The sequence below is a fragment of the Camelus bactrianus genome, chromosome 22 (genome assembly GCF_048773025.1).
Source record: "Camelus bactrianus isolate YW-2024 breed Bactrian camel chromosome 22, ASM4877302v1, whole genome shotgun sequence".
Taxonomy (NCBI): Eukaryota; Metazoa; Chordata; class Mammalia; order Artiodactyla; family Camelidae; genus Camelus; species Camelus bactrianus.
In genome coordinates, this window is record NC_133560.1 from 28,149,430 (window position 1) to 28,170,058 (window position 20,629).

Here is a 20,629-nt window from a genome sequence, read left to right on the forward strand (position 1 = left end):
CCCGTGTGCTGGCCCCGGTGGTGTGGGCTTCTGCCTCCTGGGGGCTCCTTAGGAACTGACCTTAGCTGAAGGCCGAGGCTCACCTTTTCGCCTGGGCCCTGGGCCCTGGGCCCTGGGCCTGGCGTGGGGAGTGCTCAGCAGCCCTGGGAAGGGTTGAGAAAGTGCTGAGGGCCCACCTGGGTCGGTGGTCTCCTCAGTTCTCGGAGGGCTGAGCCCAGAGCAGGGCAGTCTGGGGGTGAGGGCTGGTCTACACCACCAGGAGCCCCTGCAGCTGCTGATTCTCTGTCCTGCTCAGCTCACTGGTCTGCCTGCCTAGTCTAGTCCCTGCTTGCGCCTTGTGTTCACTCTCATTGCACCCCCCCCCCAACCTGGGGATTCCTGGGGTCATGGCCTGGTGGTCACGCCATGCAGGGAGTTTCCTTGACCGATAAGGCCCTGTCCTCCAGACGGCCCCTGCTCCCTTGGGAAGCCTTCTCTGACACCCCCGTCCCTCACGGGGTCAGCTACCTGCTGACCTAAACATCTCCATCCGACTGGAGCTGCAGGGAGGGTCTGCCCTCGAGAGGCTCCCTGTGAGGCCCCCAGCATCCAGCCACAGAGGGCATCCCACCACGGTGACAGCAGGAGGAAACCTCTGCCCCAGACTAGGTAGGAGGTGGGCTTGGATGGGAGCCAGAGGCCGGCCCAGGAGGCTCCCGGGAGCAGGGAACTGGCCTGGAAAATGCAGGAGATCTCTGTTCCTAAAAGTTCTGGGCTTTATGTCATTTGATGTAGGAGACAGCCCACTCAGGGCCATGAGCCAGGAGGGGACAGCAGTGTTTCAGTTGAGGGAAGCAGAGGCCAGAGGCCAGAGGCCAGGCATTTCCCTGGGAGTAGAAGCCAGCACCTGTCTGTCCATCCCTCTGGCAAGGGAGGAGTAGGGGTAGGGGCAGGGGAGGGAGAGCCCTGAGTGACCTGGTCTCCAGGTGGGTCTCCCATGTCCAGCACGTCACCTGGAAGCCACTTGGGTCCCACAGGCCCCTGTCCTTGTTGGACCTCTGTGGAGCATGTCTAAGATGAGGCCTGGATAGGCCAGGCCGGGGGCTGTCCCTGATCCTCTGCTGCCCAGGATGGAGCTGGTGCTGGCCATTGCAGAGGCCTGGAGGTCAGCTCGGGTTCAAGGGCAAGCCCTGTGACTAGCCCCAGCCTGACTATCCACTGAGCCCTTTCAGCAGCCTTATGGGCCCATTTTACAGGAGAAACTTGCCCCACCAGGTTCCTGGTCCCCTCTATCTGCCCAGAGCCCAGGGCGTGAACTTAAACCCTCGCATTATTACTGTCACCATTTTATGGAGGGAGGGGGAGACCTGCCAAGGCCACCTGCCTTGAACAACCCTTAGCAGCCCAATACTGGCACAGTGGAGCACACAGGAAAGGGAAACCAGCCTTGCAGGAAATCCAGGAGCTGCCCTGGGGTTGTGCCTGGCCCTCCTGGAAAACTTGACCCCAGACTCTGGTGGCCGGTCACTGACCACAGCCTGCACCCAGGTGCCCAGGGTCAGCTGCCGGCTCTGCTTGGCCCCACAACTCTCCCTGCTGTCTGGAGACCAGAGCTGCCTCTGTCCCCTCGTCCAGTCAGACCCCAATCCCTCTCTACTGACTTGTATTTCTTAACAGCACCAAGACCACTTCCAGGCCTGCCCCCTCCTCCTGTTCCTGAAGACCAAGTCTGACGATGTCACCGCCTTACTCAAACGCGTGTGGCTCTCCACTGCCCTCCTTGTGAGCCCACTCCTCCCCTCCATTCTTGGACAGACTGGCGGCCCTCAGTTCCCAGAATGCAGCTGGTTTTCCCCACCAGCTTTTGCCCACCAGTTTGCGCCCCCTCCATCAGCCATCCTTCCTCCTGGCTGAATCCTGTTCATCCTGCCCTCGGCTTAGCCGCCCCCTCTCCCAGGAAGCCTCCCCTAGCTCCTTCCCCAAGCGCCTTCTCTGGGCCTCCTCGGTGCCTGGTGTGTACTCACACAGCGCCCACCACCCTGGGGCAGAAACTTGCAGCTCAGCATCCCTGACACTGGGGACTGTCCCAGGCACGGCAGGGTGCAGAGCAGCATCCCTGCCTCCACCTGCCAAACGCCAGCGGCACCTCCTTACCCCCTCTCATGACAACCACAAATGTCTCCTGGTGCAGCCAGAGGTCTTCAGGGGACAGAATGACCCCAGGTGGTTGGAAATCCAGGCTGAAATCCAGGTTGGGCAGGGCTGGTTCCTTCTGGGGGCTCTGGGGGGAGGGGTGGGAGGCTACCATTCCCTACCTTTTCCGACTTCTGGAAGCTGCTGTGACCCTTGGCCTGCGGCTCACCACCCCCCCCCCCACCCCCTCTTCACAGCCAGCAGGGTAGTTTTCTCTTTTTGTATCTCCACCCCTGGCCCTCCCGTCTCCCCATTTCCCTTGTAAAGATTCTTCTGGTAACACAGGATCCACCTGGCCAACCCCAGATAACCTCCCACATGAAGGTCCTTGACTGAATTCCACCTGCCGTGTCCCCTTTGCCCTGCGAGGTGTGTGTACACGGGCTGCAGGGACTGGGTCTGGGGTGAGCCTGGCCTGGTGGAGCGGGGCTTTGTTCAGCCAACAGGTGTAAGGGCCTGGGCCTGTGTCTCTCCCTGACTGTGGGCCCTGTGGGGACAGGGGCCCGGGCAGCCTTGGTTGTTGGTGCATCACACCCCTCAGACAGGGCAGATCCTACTTGAACGTGTGAGAGCTGAACCCCAGGGAGGGGAGGCGACCGGCCTGTTTCCATGGAGCCAAGGGGCAGGTCTGTGGCCACTCTTCCCCCAGTAGGGTAGGCTTGCCTCCACCCCATCCACGTAGCCACAAGGACCCTGGAGACAGGACACCACCGTCCCCACAAGCACACCGCCTCAACCAGAAAACGCAGACCCCCTCCCCCGGGAGTCCAGGCAGCACTTGGTCCCTGAACGCACCTGCCTTGCACCATAAGTGGAGACACCCCTCCCAACTCCTGTCCTGACAACTCCCCTACCACTTGGACCCTCCCCTCCCCCAGGGGACCCCATCACCTCCTGGTGGCAACAGCTCTTCTGCTTCCCTTACACCACACCTGGTCACATCTTCCCCACTAGGATGCAATTCCACTCAGATCCCTGGAGGAGTCAAACCCAGAGACAGGAAGTAAGTGGTGGATGTCAAGGGCTGGGGGAGAGGACAGGGAGTCAGTGTTTAATGGGGGCAGAGTTTCAGTTTGGGAAGATGAGTAAGTTCTGGACATGATGGTGGGGGTGGTTGTAAGACATCAAGAATGTACATAATGCCACTGAAGGCTGCGAGTCTTAGATGTGGAGGTGGAGCAATGCAAACATCTCAAGGCCACAGAGGAGGGACAGGTGGCTGACACACATGACCCAGAAGGTCCTATGAACGCTGGGCCTGGGCTCACGCAGGCTGGGAAGTGTGTGCTGTTGGCAAAGTGCTTCTGGAAACCCCAACAGTCCCTGAAAGCTGCCTCTTTCCATCCTCCTTCACTGAAGGAAGAGCTGTGGCTTAGCCCTGATGAGTATAATTCCATTTTACTTAAAGAGGTGGAAATAAAGAGATGACACTTTAAATAAATAAAGGGTATGTGAACAGAAACACATTTATTACAAAAAACCAAAAAAACAAAAAACAAATTCACATTGTATTGAGCTACAATATGGCAGCAGATAAAAAAAATTATTGTACACAGTTTAAGGTAACTCCTAACAGGACATGTTCTGGTTGCCAAGTGACGTAACACAGGATTCCAAGCACTTAGTAGCGGCGAGTGAAGCGGGCATCGTTGGGCCGGCTGCCCCGGTTCTGGCCCCCGAAGCCGCCCTGCATGCCGCCGCGCGGGATCACGTGGCCCCGAGAGGCCCCTCCGGGGGCAAAGCTGCCGCGCCTGGAACAAAGGTGGATTCTGATCGGCCCACACGGCCCCAGTCTGTGGGCTCTGGCCTGCGCCCTGCCCTTCAGGGCTTGCTTCCCTCTGGACCAGCAGCAGCAGCACCAGGAAACAGACCTGCACTGTTTCAGCAGCAGGGACATCCAGGTGGGAAGGCCTGACTGCCTATAGCTTCACCAAGGCAGCCCACATGCGAAGACCAGACTTACCCCGACATGCCTCCCCGGTTCATCATGTGACCCGGCCCAGAGTGACCAGACATACTTCTCTCGCCACCTGCAAGAACAGACACTGCTGTCACGGTGGAGAGAAGCTACGACACCCACGACACCTCTCCTGTGGCAGAGTCAGCCCCACCCCCAGGCCACAAGGAGCAAGGCCGCGTGCCCTCACGAGCAGGTGCAACGCCAGCTTTCCAGGTGTTTCTCCAGAGGTGCCCGTGCCGAGTGCCAGTCCTCACCTTGCCACCTCTTGTGGTCCCTGTCTATCATGCCTCCGTCGGCAGCGCCCTGCCATGCACGATCATCCTCTATTCTTCGGCCATGGTCCCCCCAGTCACGTCTGCCCCTTGGAAAAAGACATCTCTGACTTGGATTGCCCCCATTTGCCTTTCAGAACAGCAACATGCTGCGTTCTGGAGGGTGGGTTTAGCATTCTGTGACCCCAGCCCCCTAGCCCTTCGAGCAGTGGTGGGTGTAGGGGAGCGGAACTGGCTCTGGGTCTGATGCCGCTCAGAGAGCTCAGAGGCAGCCTGGGCCCTGGTGAGCGTGCTGGGCTGCAGGGCCTGCACTCAGCTCATCCCTGAGACCAGGGGTCCTGGGCTGGACAGATCGATCCTGCCAGCTGCGTGTGGAGGCCTGCGTGGACACTGTGGGGTGTGAGACACAAACCTGGGTGGAGGAGGCAGCCCCCGGCCCTCGCTCATCCTCTTGTCAGAGCCGTATCCGCCCCACCCATCGCGGGAGTCCCGCCCATGGCGCTCTGGTCCTCCGTGGCGTTCGGGGTAGTGCTAGATGATAAAGGGCCAGAATGAAAAGGCGTCAGTACAACCCTGGATCCCAGGGCCTTCGGGTCAACAAGCTAATGACGATGGACGGTAACTCAGAGAGAAGCACGTGCAGGCCCAAGGCAGTGCCGGCAGGCATCCTGCACCCCGTCTGAAGCCACACAGGCCATTTCAGCTGGCACAACACGGCTGCACCCCCGAAGTCTGCTCATGGCATGGGGAGAAGACAGGACTAGGGTCTCCCCAGTCAGAAGATTCAGGCACTGACAGATTGAGGGGTGCTGGGGCTGAGTGACCGCTCCACACCAGGCAGGGCCCACACTGCCAGGTGCTCGTGTTTAGAATGTAATTACAAGCTGCACGGAGCCACCAAAGCAGAAGGGCCACCAAGGATCCCTTGACACAACTCACTTCAGGGCCTGACATCTTGTCCCTGCACTACCCAGGATGCACCCCGTGGCAGCCCACCGGCCTACTCTGCGGCACTGCCCTGGGAACTGCGAGGCCGCCACAGGCCTCGGGGGGCCCGACCCCGGGAGGATGGAAGAGGAAGCCTCATAGTCTGTTTAAATAAATGTCCACTCCTTTCCTTTCACCCAAAGCCTGCTCCTGCCAGATGACTGGAAGGTCCAGGTGAGGTGGCTATGGTCCCCAACCTGTGGCCTTGGGGCTTTCCCCCTAGACTCTGTTCTAAGTGAGGAGGGAGGAGGAAGGAGAAAGGAGTCCTGGTAATGAAGCCCTGAGGACCCCTGCAGCCGCCCTGTCACCGTCTGCTCAGCCAGCACGCTCTGACACAGAGGCTCGGACGGGAGCCCTAAGTGTTGGACCTCAGCGCGCTGGGCAGCACTGCCGCCTGCTCCCCCAAATGTGTGCCGACACCTCCCTCCACACAAGAAACGGGGGTCAATTTTACAAGACGGACAAAATAGAGCAGTGCTCCTTAAGGAGTGAAATCCCAAGCCAACGTGTCCATGAAAGTCAGTGCTGCCAAATGTAACAAGGGCTGCTCAAACAGGACTCCCAAAATAGTTCTACCAACAACCTTCAAGGCACACAGGGTTTTAAAAAATTACAGCTCATGACTGAAGAACGACCTTTTATCAAGAGCCTTCTGAAGACCCCAAACTGGACAGAGAGGCATTTAAAGTAGAGAAGTTCACCTCAGCAAGACCTAGTTCTGTCACTGCTGCTTTGCCCCGTGTATCACGTGTCACCCTTTGTTGTTTGTGCCTAATTTATGATCATGGATGTGAGAAAACTGCCCTGTGAGCTTCAGGGGAGAGAGCACTACCTGATCATGTGAAACGGAGCTAACAACGATTAAGAGCAACAGGAAGGCCTGGGCAGGCACGTGCATCACCCCTAACTCCTGCCACCCTAGGCGGTAGGAACAGTCACCCTCATTTCACAGCTGGAGAAACTGGCTCAGCAGAACTGCTGGTACCAGGATATGACCCCGGTCCAGGTTCTGGAGCCTGGACATTTAACCACGGTGCTCAACGTCTCCACCAAAGGAAACCCAGGAGACTAAGTCTAGATTTAGTTGCATGTTAAGATTTACGTCCAGGAGCAGAAAAAAAGGAATCACCTGAGGGGTAAACAATTACTCCCCAGGCGGCAGCCAAGGAGCCTAGTTATCTCTAGCCACGTTCTCAGGAGCTGAGGGTGGAGGACAGATCGAAACATCGATGCCCGAGTCAGGGAAAGGAATGACTTACAGGCTAGCGGTTCTGTCAGAACAATGCCCTGACCACAGCCTTTCCTATTCCTCTGATTTTCCAAGAAAAGCCACTAAAGAGTCAAGGCTCTTTGAGGAAGTTCTCGATCTAAATGTAAGATAGGAGAAAAGGAGAAAACTGAGCTTATTTCCTAATGTGTTAATCCTGCAAGGAGCAGGCACACGAGCCCAGCTCAGGTCTTTCCCAGGGCTCAGCGGGCTTGGGCTGACTGGCGCCCACTGAGGCTCCAGACGCACTTGAACTCTACAACATGAGGCGTGGCATCTAGGCAGCGCTGTGGGTCGCAAAGCACTTTCCAACAGAGCCCGCCAGACTCCCGCCAGGCTCCCCAGCACTTCAGCACTGGTGTAGCCACTAAGTGTACAGAATCTCAGGGTCAAGGCCCAACAAAACTTCCGAATGTCTGTTTGGATTTTGGGCCAAGACCGAGCACAAACCATTCACTGTGTCACTCCACAAATGTCGCAGCTGCCGCACTTCCTCACTCGTTCGTCCTAACTCAGATGGAGGAGGCAGAAGCATGCAGGAGGGAAGAGAGCCAACTCTGTGGGGAAAACCGTGGCTGTAACTGTAGCTTCTGACTTACCTGTCCTTCTCTTTCTCCCATCATTGACCTTGAACCTTCTCTCCTGAAAAAGGCAATTTAAATGAAACCATAAGGAGAGGAAGATAGGTTGGTTAGATGTTCAAAAGGAAAACATACCCCAATTTGAACCCAGATAATTCACACACTCCGCTGGATCGAGTGGGCTTGCAACCTAGAGGCCTAGAGCCTAGAAAGGTCACCCAAATTCTCATCATAATAATGAATAAGGACAAAGAAAACATGCATCAAGCGGGCAAGGTCGGTGGCTGACCTGTCAACTGAGTGGTCAGGGTAGCGGCCCCGGTCCCTGTGGTCAAAGTCATGGAAGCGGTCCTGGCGGTTGAAGTCAGAATGGTAGCGCTCATCCAGGGCGGCCCGCTTCGCTTCCGGCCAGTAGGCATCGTCTCGCCTGGGAAGGGAAGCAAGAACGGAGTATGTGCGTAACTAAACCCTCAAACTGTCCCTGGCCCCCATCACTTCACAGAAGGGGGACTATCAGTGGAGCATATTCTCTGCTACACAAGCTGACAGAGCCTGGAGGGGTGAGGTGGGATCTGACTCAAGGACTCCATTCTGTCTTACCCAACACGCCCTGCCTCCCCTCACAGAAGAGCTCAGGTCTCCCTAATAGGAGGTGATCAGTCGAGTGGGCAAGCACACGTGTGCATCAGCAGATCGCCTCTGGGAACCTCTCAAGGCCACGAGAACAGTGAATGCACAGCTGTCTCTTTTGTCCCAATGCAGACTTGATCCAGCAAAGACACCCAGTGGGGAGGACTTTTAGAATCACTTGAAACATAGTTTCAAAACATTTATGCCCATAACAGACTCCCATATCAGTACTTTGTACAAAAGCATAAAAAGTTCTAAGACTAAAAGCCCTTTTACAGAAGTCTCACTGTTCTATTACATGGGGACCTCTTTAACCCACGCAGTAGACAGAAGGTTAAAACAAACAAACATGCATGCAGCAGAGCTTTGATAGGATCAGTGATAGGATTATTACCCCAAACTCCTGACAGTAAGGTCTGAAATAGGTCTATTTTTCACTGGTGGGTTAGCATTTTAGTATTCGTGTGTCACACCAGCATGTTGGGGGAATTAAAATTAATCTAACAGAATGAACAAACACAAATTACTGCAATGATTACAAAGCTGGAAGGCGCCCAGAAGTTGGTGCTTTCTGGTCACCGGCCACCTGCCCAGCACTCAGTGTTATGTGCTGCTCTGGGTGCCTGAACTCCTTCCTCAAGGTGGGGTCTGTGCTGGGACTTGAACCTAATGATTAATAAGCACTACTTTATCCAACCATTTCTCCACTGATCTCAAACCATCTCAGATTCCTGGATGAAGCACAGGAGATTGAACAGCTGTAGCATACACCAGCGCTTCCTTTTAAATATAAATTGCATGTTAACAGGATTCTAGGGACCACAGCACAGTTCTAAACACCACGGGCCACCCACGTGGCGGCTGCTGGCAGCAGCCTGGCTTACCGGCCGTCCACGTCGTAGGGCCTGCGCACGGCCGGCCTCCGCTCCTGCTCATAGCGCAGCTCCTGCTGGCGCCGCAGCTCCTCGCGCTCGCGGTGGATGCGCTCCTGCTCGCGCCGGCGCTCGTGCTCCACGTGCATGCGCTCGCGCTCCAGCCGCTCGCGCTCCATGCGCTCCCGCTCCAGGCGGTGTCTGTGGAAGGCCAGCCTCTCCCGGGCAATGGCCAGCCGCTCGCGCTCCTCCCGCTCCAACTGCGCCTGCATGCGCTGCTCCCGCTCGCTGCGCTCGCGCACCCTGCCGGCGGGAGAGTAGCAGCTGCAGGGGCCCGCGGGCAGCAGCAGTGCGGATGGCCTCTCCCAGGTGGGTGAGCTTTATAACTGCAGAGCCCCGGCTCCGCCTAGGGAGCCGAGACCTGCAGATCCTTTTAGACCTTGCAACTACCAAGGGCCAGGGCAGCTGAGCGGTGGCGCGCAGCAAGGCCCCGCCCAGACCAAGGGCACAGACAGCCCTTCTTACGCCAGCAATACTGATGGCACCCAGGGCGCATCCCTCCAGTGTTCATGCGCATGCCAGATAAGACGGCTGCCAGGTCCACCCTCTGCTCTGCTCTGCACTTAACAGACACAACGGTACCAGCAGAAACGTATAATCTTGCCCTGCTTTGTTTCTGCATCTTGGACAAAAACGACTGCAGCTTCCTCAGTTCAAGAAACACGTCCTGGGCCCTGCGTGTCCCCATCTCTACAAATGTATGGCAAGCTTCCAGGGAAAAGCCCCTGGAGTGGAGGCCACGATTTACAGAACTACAGGCAGACGTGGGCCTTCTGGCTGTTCCCAGCCTTATGGAAACGGCCCCTCGCCCCCACTTTCTGGAGCGCAGGTTCCTTCCAGGCAGGCTGGGTAAGTGCTGTTGCTGGGGCACCAGGGTTCAGAAGGGTGTGCTGCTGCGGGACTGCTCTCCAGGTGGCTGTGCCCACGAACACTCCTCTCCCGCCACCACGAGCACCCAGCTCCGCACGCTGTAAGCCAGATCACACTGACGGATGGAAACTAGTCTCACTGCTGTTTTCATCTGCGTGTCCCTGATCTCCGGTGAGGCTGAATGACATTTCATGTTTTGTGACCATGTATACAGCCCCTTCTGTGAACTGCCTTCTGTCCACTTTCCTATTGGGTTATTTTTTGCTTATTTATTTTAATTTTTTTCCCCCAGGGGGAAGGTAATTAGGTTTGTCTCATTTATTTATTTATATTAACGGAGGTACTGGGGATTGGGCATGCTAAGCACACAATGCCACTGAGCTATACCATTCCCACTGCTTATTTATTTTAAAGCACCTTTATGCTCATCTGTTACAAGTCTTTGGACTTCCTCTTTGGTCTTTTCATTGTATAGAAGTTAAATTGTGATCTAGCCTACTTCTCCTTTAAAATGTTCAGGCCTCTCAAAGCTCAAATTCATAAACAAAAATTTTACTTCACATTATACAGGTAACTTAAGTTTTCACTTTCACATTCAGCCACCAGCTATACTGACTGCTTTGTCAGTTATGTGAGCCAGAACCCCAAAGGACTGTCCAGAGAAACAGCCAAGTGACCTGAAGCCGTTTTGGGGGGCAGCTCGTCCTTTTCTCACCAGTTGGAAATGTCACTTTTATTGTGTCAAATTACTGCATGCATATGGGTCAGCTTCGCTGATCTGTTTTGCCAATTACTTCACCCAAACTGCACTTTCCTTTGCCCACTGCCTGTCCCTCTCTGGCAGGAAGTTCTGTACGGTGCACTGCAGAAAACAATGCCCTGCCTCCTGTTCTCATTCTTATTCTGCTAAACTTTTTACTAATGGTTCTTATTTTTTAAATTGTAAACTTTTATTTTTGACAAGACAGATCAACTGTCAATCAGTGTGATCGATACCGCTTTTTACTTAGTTTTTAAAAATTATGAGGACCTTGTCTTGGGCTGATTTAAGGATGAGGACCTCTCAGCTATCTCACTGGGTCTGTCCCACTGTTTTTCCCTTTTCACAGCTTCTGGAGCAAATCTGGTATGTTCTGTTAACTAGCACTACTGCTCCAGGAAGGCATCCCATCTCCCTGCCGTTGGTACCTCCCAGAATCTTCAGGAAGAGGTGGGCCTATCTGCATGAGAAAATCCTTTGAAAAAAGCCACAGGAAGAGAGCCAGTGCACAGGAAGTCTACGAACTAAAAGCCAAAGGAGCAGAGGTTTAAATCAATATTCCACCCACAGGGGACTTAGAAAACATCTTCCCAGGACACAGTCATCACCAGTCTAGGGCAACAACCAAACCAGCCAACATTCCTGGATCTGACTCACCTGCGGGACTCCGAGTCTCTGGACTTCCTAGGCTCTTTGACTTTATCAAAGGACACAACAGACCGCTTTTCTCTGCTGGCCGATTTGCGATCCTGGCTCTTGGAAACCTGGTCCACCAAGGAACATGGAGAAGGTAAGATAGAAAGGACAGCAGGAAGAATCAGGTGTGTCCAAGTCTAAGCATCCAGTGAGATCAAAAATGAAGGTGAACGTTTAATGAAATCATCAGGTAACAAAATGTTCTCCCATAAGAAACTTCACGTTTGCTTATCGTAATTCAAAGTCACCAACCGTCATTACCGTTTATTACTAAAATATGACCCATTGAGTACTTTCAACAGAGTCAAAATGGAAATGAGTATTTTCCCCAAAAAGTTTTCAGGAGATCAAGAAAATATTTTAAACTTTGTCTTTTGCATCCAAAACACATTTTTTAATATTGTCCTTTACCTTTGAATTAAACATGCAGTGATGCCCAACTGAGGCCACTCCTGGTATGTTTGAGAATTCCACATTTGTGCAAACTGTGTTATTATTATTATTATTTTTTGAGATCTACCCATCTTGGACCTTGAACCCACTTTCATTTTACCATTTTATAAGCAATTTTTTAAATAAAATAAGGAAAAAAATACTGTAACACAGTAAAATATTTGTACAAACACATGCAGACTGAAATGAAAACCCCAGAGAGGAAACATCAGCTTGCAACTGGTCCACAACATTCAAGAGCTTAAATGGTCTGTCATCTGACAATCTAGCATTCAGGGTGCCCTAGCTGACAATTAACTGGTAAGGGCGGTTCACTGTGCCCAGACCATGCAAACGATGCTGAACACCTGCTTTCCTTCCGGGAGTCAGGAAATTTGGTACTTGCCTGGAGCGGGTGGGTGCTCATGTGATCAGCCCCGAGTACAAAAACCTTGGGGAGCTAAGGCTCTAGTGGGCCTGCCAGGGGAGAAGCAGCACCCGCGTGCTGCTGCATTTTCATTGTGGTGGGAGCCATCATGGGAAGGCGAGAATGCAAGGGAGCCTGCAGAACTCCCTCCGGACTCTGCCTGTGTCTTTCCCTGAGTGACTTGGCTGTGTATGCTCACTGCATTACTGAGGCCAATCTTAGCCCATATGCTGGGTCCAGTGGTCCCCCGAGTTGATTTCAGAATGTGGGCAGTCTTGGGGACTTGGACTTTTATTTACCAAAGTTGTAAGGCTGTCAAAAGTTAAACATAACAACATCAACAGCTGCACATGACCCCAATGGCAGGTAGAGTGAAAGGGTAAGAACCTAAGCCTGGTACTTTGTGGATTCTGGGTTCTGTGGAGCATCTGCAAGGAGACAGTGAATGGACTGTGCATGGACTGTGCAAGGTGGACACTGGACTTAGAGGCAGGCTGGGCCACGTGTGGGTTTAGAAATGCACGGGGGGAAGAGCTGCTGAAACCTTCAGGGCAGGCAATGGTAACGGACTGCTACGCCCTGATTCTCCTGGCCAATCACTTCCGTAACTAAATTTTAAAATTAGTTAAAAAAAATTAAAAAGCAACAATTCTCAGCAGAACAAAGCATGAAGGAAAGTTTTTAAACTTCCTCAATTTTGTTTTTGCTTTTTTTAAAAGTTCAGAGCCTACATTTTGAAAAAGTTGACAATTTTTCTCAAATTAAGCTCAGGAACTCCCTAAGATACACACAGAAATATAAAGAAAATGTCAAAGGAAATAAATGCTAAATACCCTACATGGAAAAGGAACACTCACTCTCTCTTTGGATCCTGATGTTTTGACACTGATAACAGGTACACCTTTAGATTTATCCATCACCACGGTCCGCTCAGTTCCTCGACTTCCTGTGGGAAAAAAGGAACAAGGTAAGAACAGACACCTCCAAATGAGCAAAAATACTCAACTCCATGGAAAAGAAACACAGTTTGCATTGCCAACTAACCACAGCAGTCAGGACAGACCACAAGGTGAAACCTCCCACACTCTTCGGGCAGCTACCTGATTTTGTGGTTCGAGATCGCTCAGAGGGGCCAGGCTTCTGATCATCCTGATCTTTACTCTTTTCTCCACTCCCGTCTTCACCCTTTTTAGCATCATCTTTTCTGTCGGCTTTGTCTTCCCTCTTCAGGTTTGCAGACCTAGAAAATAACACCCCCGGACATGGAAGTGTGTTAGACGGGCAATTCAGGGAAGCCAACCAGCCACCGCTTGACTCCTGCAACAAGCATCGAGTGGTGAGGCGGAGGCCTCGGAGGCCTCGACAGGAGGGAGAACAGGCGCCCTGGAAGAGGGACTGGAGTAAGGAGATCGTCTCCCATGAGTGGTGGTGAAACATTCCTCCAGCAAATGTGAAAAAGTGAAGGGGGCAAGGGCCTCACAACTTTGCCCATCCGTGGAAGACATAAGGGAGATGAGATGAAAAGGAGGGCTATCTTGGCCACAATCCCACCAGGAAGAACAATACCTGTCAGCGTTGCTAGACTTCTCTTTTTTCCCCTCCCCTTCTCTTTTGTCAGAAGTTTTCTTCCCAGCAGGTTCATTTTTTGCCTGAAAAAGAAAATCAGGTGGAAGCATCACCTTATTTCCTAAGACAGTCACACCCTGAGAAGAAAATGGCCCCTTACTTTTTCCACTGAGATCATCTTCCCATGGAGCTCTGTTTTGTGCAGGTGGTTAATGCATTTTGTGGCCTCTTCTGCTGTAGACATGGTAACAAAGCCATAGCAGCGAGCTCCCGGACTCCGGGCATTTGTCACAACCTTGGCGCCCACCACCTTGAAGGAAAGCACACAAACAAAGCTTGGACACAAAGCTCCCCCCCAGACCCGACAGTGCAGTCACGCTGCTTCCCTCTGACCCACCCCATGTCCTATGCCCTCCCGGCCCGACCCCCCGGGGACGAGGGCCCATGGGGGAGATGCTGAGAGTGGGTGCCTGACAAGCGGCAGGTGAAGACTGGGGTGGATAAGGAATGTGCCTGGCTGCTCCTACTCCGTCCTGGCGGTTCCTCTAGGGGACCAGGAGGACAGTGTAGAGGACTAGGGAGGAAAGTGAAGCGGAAGGCAGAGTCCTGCCAGCATTCCTTTAACTGTCTGAAACTTATGAAGACATGATTCTGAACATGTGATCACCCATGTGGGCAGTAAAGCAGGAAGACACATATATGGGCAGGGATCGACGTAAGGACAGGTTTATGAAGTGCGCTCTGGAACAGAGAGCCCATCCTACTATTAACTATATTAAAATTCAAGGAGATGTTTCAGGCACCACAGATACACCTTCAGATGCTACTTAATTCTCCCAACAAGCGCAGCAAGCTGAAGTTAGGGATGCCCTCTTATGCCAGAAGGCACCACAGCTCACAAGTCCCATAGGAGCCACTGGCTGAAGCTTGCGTTCATCCTCATTATGCCATAAGCGAGTCTTATACCCAGGAGAAGCTTTCACAGTGGTCTGGTCCCCTATGCAAGCCACATGAAGCCTGCAATGCATCCCAGACACTGTAGGCTCCGGGCTGACAACTCCCTGCTGAGAGCACCCATCTACTCTAAGGGCCACAGCAGAATCAAGAAAAGGGTCCCATCTTGCATTACTTGTGTTACCGCGGCCCAGGGAGTCATGCGTTATTTCAAGAAACATGTCACATTTAGTTTTCCTTGTTAGTTCCTGAACATCAACAACCAAGGTCAATAATGTTGGTTGGGTTCATTGCTGAGCCCTCACTATGAACGAGAGCCTGTGCTAAACCCTCACTTGGCAAAAGCGGACTCTTGAGACAAGGAGCCACGGGTGCAGCAGTTTATCTGGGAGGTGAGCCCAGGAAGCACGGGGAGCAAGGAGGAAGGTGAGAAAAGAGGAGGGAGGAAAGCCACCACAGGCGCCCTAGGACACAGGGAACTGCAGCAGGCGTCTGTCCACCATGACCACCCTTCCCGGGCTGAGGAGGGAGGAAGACAGGCAGGTATGAGAGAGAAGAGGTAGCCCCAGCTGGAGGTGAAGGCAGGTGAGGAGACCACCATGCGGCAGGGCACCAGCAGCGCGGCCACAGCTATACACACCACTGCAAGGAAGCAGCAACTTTGAGGGCCGCCAGGTGTAGCGACGAGGCTCCCATGGGTAAGGCAACATTCCTGGCCAACAACCGTGAGTGGCAGAGCCGGTGCCTGTAGTTGCCCACACGGGTCTGGCTCCAGGCCTTTTCTGTAACCCTTAGCCACAGCTTCACTCGTGTTCTGTAGTCACCACTGTCTCATGAAAACACTGATAGCACCTCCCACCCTGCCCTTTGCTTCAGTCCCCTAAGTCCTTCCTGGGCTCAAGGCCTGAAGCTACAGAAATGGATTCAGGAAGCAATCAAATCAGAGTGGTAGCATAGGGGCCGGGTAAGAACTGCAAAGTGGATATGGGCTCTGGGAGCTCCCAGAGGCCTCTCACCTCTCCCTGTAGCGGGCAGAGCCCCCACAGGCCATGAGCAAATGCATGTTCAAAGAAGGCATGGTGTCACTCAAAGTCTTCACAGAGTGCACGTAAAGGCTACAGTACTGCATGGGCTTAGAAGCATCCAGAAGACCCCTGGTCTTACCTTCCCGTACTTGCTGAAAAGATTCTTCAAATCGGTAGCTCTGGTGGTAGAAGAAAGTCCACTAACCCAGAAGTTTCTACCACAACTGCTACGACCTATTTCAAAAGAAAGCTCTGGTCAAAACCATGACACTTACAAGATGCTGAGTCTTAAGGCTTAAAGTCATTTGAAACCAGACCTTCCCTACTTGTCCCAGAGGCCAGCAGGACCGAGACCTAGCTGGGGTGTGGGGGTCCGGCCAGCTGTCTTCACACGACTTCTGGAGCGGCATGCTAGGCTGACAAGACTGCCAACAACGCCACTTAACAACGGTGAGTCCAGGGCTGTTAGGCCCAGGGGAGAGTCTGCGAGTTACTAAAATGGCATCACCCAACCCAGGGAGGTGACGCTGGAACACAAGACAACTGCTGTCACTCTAGAACCACTTCAGGTGCTTCTGTTTCTTGCAAAATACAACAGTGTACAATCTACCCCCAGTTTTTGTTCTTTGTAGAACACTGATTAAGGGGGAATCTGGACCAGCAAAACTACTTCTCAATCAGTGATTTAATAAAGGGCTGTGGTGTTGATAAATCTGAAATACCAAACCCAAGATATCTGAAATTCAAAGCATTTTTTTTCCGTCTGCAAGTATCACTGGCTAAGGAATTTGGTAAGAGGGTCAGTCAGGAAGAATGAGCTCAAAGTGCTTCGGCAAAATCAACTGCCCGCATCAAATCAACGCGTCAACTCTGCCCTGCAATCCAGAACCTGCAGTGAGGGGCAGGAGTGGAGAACGGCTTCAAGACAAGCTCACAGGCCAGAAACGCGGTGGTGATGAACTAGAACCAAACACCCTGCTGCTGCTGAGACCAAACACGCTCCCGGGGATGGTGCCGCCACGCTGACCTACCCTTTTCCTCTTTGGAAAGCCTCTTTGTATCCGAGTCATCTTCGACAGAACTAGAGACAAAAGATAGTGTCACTCCAGAAGGAAGAAGCAGAGAGGAAACAAACTCAAAATCATAAAATACGTGCTGAGGTTGCATACCTACCCGAAATTTAGTTCTGAAAAAATGACACCCCGACAAACGTGTATTGGAAATCTGACCTAACCATAAGATTTCAGACCCACAGGAGTTAATTAATTCTGCTGGGCTAAAGATAATTAGGAAGAATTAAAGAAAACAACCATAATAGGTTGAGAAAAGAACAAAGATTATGTAATCAGTTTAAAATAAACAAAGAGAAATAAAACATTCTTTAGAAGTAAACTACAATTGCATCAGTCTGGCTGGCCAATTGCAGAACAAACAGCTTATGTGTGTCATTAAACGACCAATGAAAAGGAGATAGCGTCTGGTCTAAAACTGAGAAAAAACAAACCTCATTTTCTGATCAGCGCCCTCACTGGCTGAGGACTCTTTAGGAGCCGGAGGGACTTCATTACAAGCTTCAAAAGCAAACTTCTTCACGTCTTCTTTGCTATCCCTGGGCTCTGGGCTTGAGGCTTCCGGGGGCGCTTCCGCGGCCTCCTCGCCACAGGCTTCCGTGCGCTCTGGGGCTTTACTACTCTGCTCAACTGGCTTCTCTAGCCCTACAGGCTCACAGTCCGTCCTCGCGCCATCGCCTGTCTGCTCCACGGGCTCCCTTTTCACTACCGCTAACAGGGTGTCTGCCTTGCTCGACTGAGCTTGTGCTGTTGACTCGCTGGCCAAATCTAAATCACCCTCCTCCGGATGGGCGCTGCCAAAAAGGTCCTCTTCCTCCGCAAGCTTTCTGTCTGGCCCCACGCTACTTGTATCCTGTGCAAATGGCTGCTCCAGCTCGGAACCTTCTTCTTTTACTGGCTCAGATTTACAAGTTTCCCCCAAAATGTCGAGTATTTTCTCATTTTCTACGGATTTAACAGGAATAGAATGGCACAAGGTTTAATTACCAGGGAAATAAAGCAATCACAAATGCGGAACTGGCACGGCTGCCACACTAACACGAAGAGAACTGCTAGCTACACAGAGATTGGAAAACCCGCGGGTACACAAAGTTACACTGGTTACACTACCTGCTCTCCAACCGACTGCTAGAGTAAGCCTCTATGCTACATGGAAGAGAAAAGCATCCCAGAGATTTAACCCCCAAAACCTTCTGGCTGATTCTTGACAGTCTTCATTCTGTCGTCGGTTATATATGACTCTTCCAAATTTAGCTTCCAAAGTCCAAGTTGCTTAACTCAATGTATCACCATTCACTGAACAGCTCAATTTCCAAATTTCTTTGAATTTCTTTTAACAGAACAGTCCAACATGAAAACCAGAATCTCTTCCATCGGTGCTCTGAGATATTTGCAGTCCAGAAAGTGAATAGTATTTGTTTGGAATTCTCATGAAGAAACTCTTTCCTCTTCTGGAATCCAGTTATGTCTCAATGTTTTAAAACGTATCTCCCTACCACTGCCTGCACTGCCTGAATTAAAAACCACAAAGTTAAGATACTGCCCAATATCACAAGATCTGTTTTGTGGGGTACAGAGGGATTAGCTCTTGAGAGACGTGCAAAACTCTCTCTACGTAAGTTTAAGTGCCACAGACATTTAACAAGGCATGAGATAGTTTCATCTCACCAGTACATTCTGCATAATGAGAAGTTAGCCACTTTCACAGATCTGGTGATATGGCTGGGTTTCCAATCTCTATGATCCTGGTATGTTCTGGATCGTAAACCTTTAGAACAATGTATACTACAGTAAGGTAACTTTTTAAAATTAAAGAATTCAAATTAGAAAAGGTGGAAAACTAGAATGGTTCCAAACCCCCGCTGGTAAGTCTTTCATTTAACAGTACCTGGCTCCAGGGATGGCTCTTCAATTTCCTGCAACGAAAAACATAAATAAGATTGTGCCAGATGGATGAAACTCAGAATTTATTTATACCCAAAACTAATAACGAAGAAGGGACTTTTAAAAACACAGACTAGGGGGGTGGAAATAGCTCAGGGGTAGAGCACATACTTAGCATGCACAAGGTCCTGGGTTCAATCCCCAGTCCCTCTATTAAAAACACAGACCAAGAACCTCACAAATGAAACAGATGGAGGACCTGCTTGTTCAGGGGAAGAGCCCACACGGCTGTCATTCCACCTCATTCACCGCAGCCCAATCCCACATCCCAGGCTGCTCTCAAGGGGCCTGGTGTGCGTGTTTGCTATTGTTTGCTTTGCTTTTTTTTTCCTAGGGCCTGGCAACATTACCACTTTTAATGCTTGTCTGTCCTCTAAACTGAACTCTTAAATGCAAGGAGAGTAATGTTTTCATCTTTCTACTTTTAGTGTCTGTTAGAATGCCTGACACATATCAGATAATCATTTTCCCACTTAATTAATTAATGTTGCATCAGTTTCTGAAAATTCAAAAGACCAAGGGAAAGAAAGCACAGGCAGCTTGACCCCTGTTCTTATTTTGCAGGGTGGAACCACCCCTGCCCACCTGGTCAACTGGGCCCTCTCCCAGATTACACATGCCTCCTCCCTTATCTCTTCCAACCAGCAACCCACCAGGCTAGCTCTCATTCCTAAATATCCCTCAAACCTTCCCCAGGAAGCTCTGTCAATTTACAGCATTGCTATTCCTCACCTATAGTAGTGTTCGGTTTCACTATCCCATTCCATTCCCACATCCCTCCCCAAAAGACCCACCTGCATCTCATCCCTGCCGCTGGCCAAGTCCTACACCTCCCTCAGCATTTAACTCAGGGGCCAGCTCCTCATAGAAAGGCTTCTCCTAATGGCTTCACAGGCTGCCCCACTAAAGGAAGGGACTTTCTCTTAATATGTGGTCCCTGGCCCCTATGTTCCCTCTGTACAAGGTGCATTATTCTGGAATTCCAGCCAACATGGATAAGCACTGACTAGGTTCCAGGCACAAATTTAAGCACCTTACAAATACATATATTAAGCAATCATCACACAGCCCTAGCAAATTGCTATTAGTATTCCCCTTCTCACAGATTAGGAAAACAAGCACAGAGTGGTTGATAAGCTTGCTGAAGGACACACAGCAGAGCCAAGAGTTGAGCAAAGGCTGTGGGAGTCTGCATAAGTCTAGGCATCTTCTCAACACTCCGTTTATGTAGGAAGGATGGGTCCTGTGAGGATGAAGACAGTCCTTTCTTCTCACTCATCTCAGCGATGTATCCACACCTGACACATCACAGGTGCTCAGCATATACCCGTTAAATGGATGTGAATGGTTTGCATCTTCCACTGGGAACTGACCAGCCATTCTGGGAAGCCCTTGGAAAATGTGCACTTTCCTCAGTTTCATTTATTTGTAATTTTTTTTTCATTTCATGCTAGGAATTAAAGATTCTACTCTGAAGAAAATGATCACTTTAGGTGGAACACTTCGCTCCTTAACTTTCCCTAGAGAGAAATGCATATGTTCCTACTTGTCTGGCCAGGGGTGGTTGCTGGTTGGTTGGTTATATATAGTGTCCATTTTAACCTAAGAGTCTTTGACCTAGAAAGACACTCAAGTAAATGACAAGACCCACTCCTCCTTTCCTTTATGAGTCAGGAACGGGCTGTGTCACTTTGCAGCTAGAGAGAGACATCAGCCCTAAAGGTGAACCAGGTTTTACCAAATTTTCTTGAGATTAGCACCCTCCTTGAGGGTGGGGTTCTGGCTCTCCAATAACAAACCTTGCCCCTGCCTGGCAGAAGCAAATGAAGTTCTTGTCTGAAAGGTGATTTCTAATTAAGCAGCATAGATGGCATTATTAAACAAACAAACAAAAACATAAGGACTGGCATAAGCTGACTCTATTCCATTTCCTCACAAAAGTTTCTATTGAAAATTAGCTACTCAGGTTTATTCCAACAGTTCACATCTACATAGGCTGGGAGAAAGAGGGAGAGGAAGCCCAGCATTACAGTCACGCAGACCATACCTGAGGTTAGTCCACATCTCATTCGTTCTCATCCAAG

At 51.3% G+C, this 20,629-nt stretch overlaps 1 protein-coding gene across 2 annotated transcripts in view; it reads right to left on the bottom strand.

The window, feature by feature from the left end:
• Window positions 1-3,613: 3,613 nt before the first annotated feature.
• SAFB (scaffold attachment factor B) overlaps window positions 3,614-20,629 on the bottom strand; it is a 32,785-nt gene continuing 15,769 nt past the window's right edge. The window contains exons 6-21 of one of the 2 annotated variants that reach the window (XM_074351015.1): window positions 18,490-18,517; window positions 17,036-17,546; window positions 16,563-16,612; window positions 15,671-15,765; window positions 13,713-13,862; window positions 13,553-13,635; window positions 13,087-13,226; window positions 12,844-12,932; window positions 11,089-11,195; window positions 8,754-9,044; window positions 7,529-7,666; window positions 7,258-7,300; window positions 4,817-4,935; window positions 4,387-4,487; window positions 4,136-4,202; window positions 3,614-3,923 (exon numbers count right to left, since the gene is read on the bottom strand). In XM_074351015.1, the coding sequence (XP_074207116.1) occupies window positions 3,794-3,923; window positions 4,136-4,202; window positions 4,387-4,487; window positions 4,817-4,935; window positions 7,258-7,300; window positions 7,529-7,666; window positions 8,754-9,044; window positions 11,089-11,195; window positions 12,844-12,932; window positions 13,087-13,226; window positions 13,553-13,635; window positions 13,713-13,862; window positions 15,671-15,765; window positions 16,563-16,612; window positions 17,036-17,546; window positions 18,490-18,517 (2,142 nt within the window). In that variant the 3' untranslated portion in view covers window positions 3,614-3,793. Of the gene's footprint in view, window positions 3,924-4,135; window positions 4,203-4,386; window positions 4,494-4,816; window positions 4,936-7,257; window positions 7,301-7,528; window positions 7,667-8,753; window positions 9,045-11,088; window positions 11,196-12,843; window positions 12,933-13,086; window positions 13,227-13,552; window positions 13,636-13,712; window positions 13,863-15,670; window positions 15,766-16,562; window positions 16,613-17,035; window positions 17,547-18,489; window positions 18,518-20,629 lie in introns of both variants that reach the window. The other variant, XM_074351014.1, reaches the window with a different exon arrangement.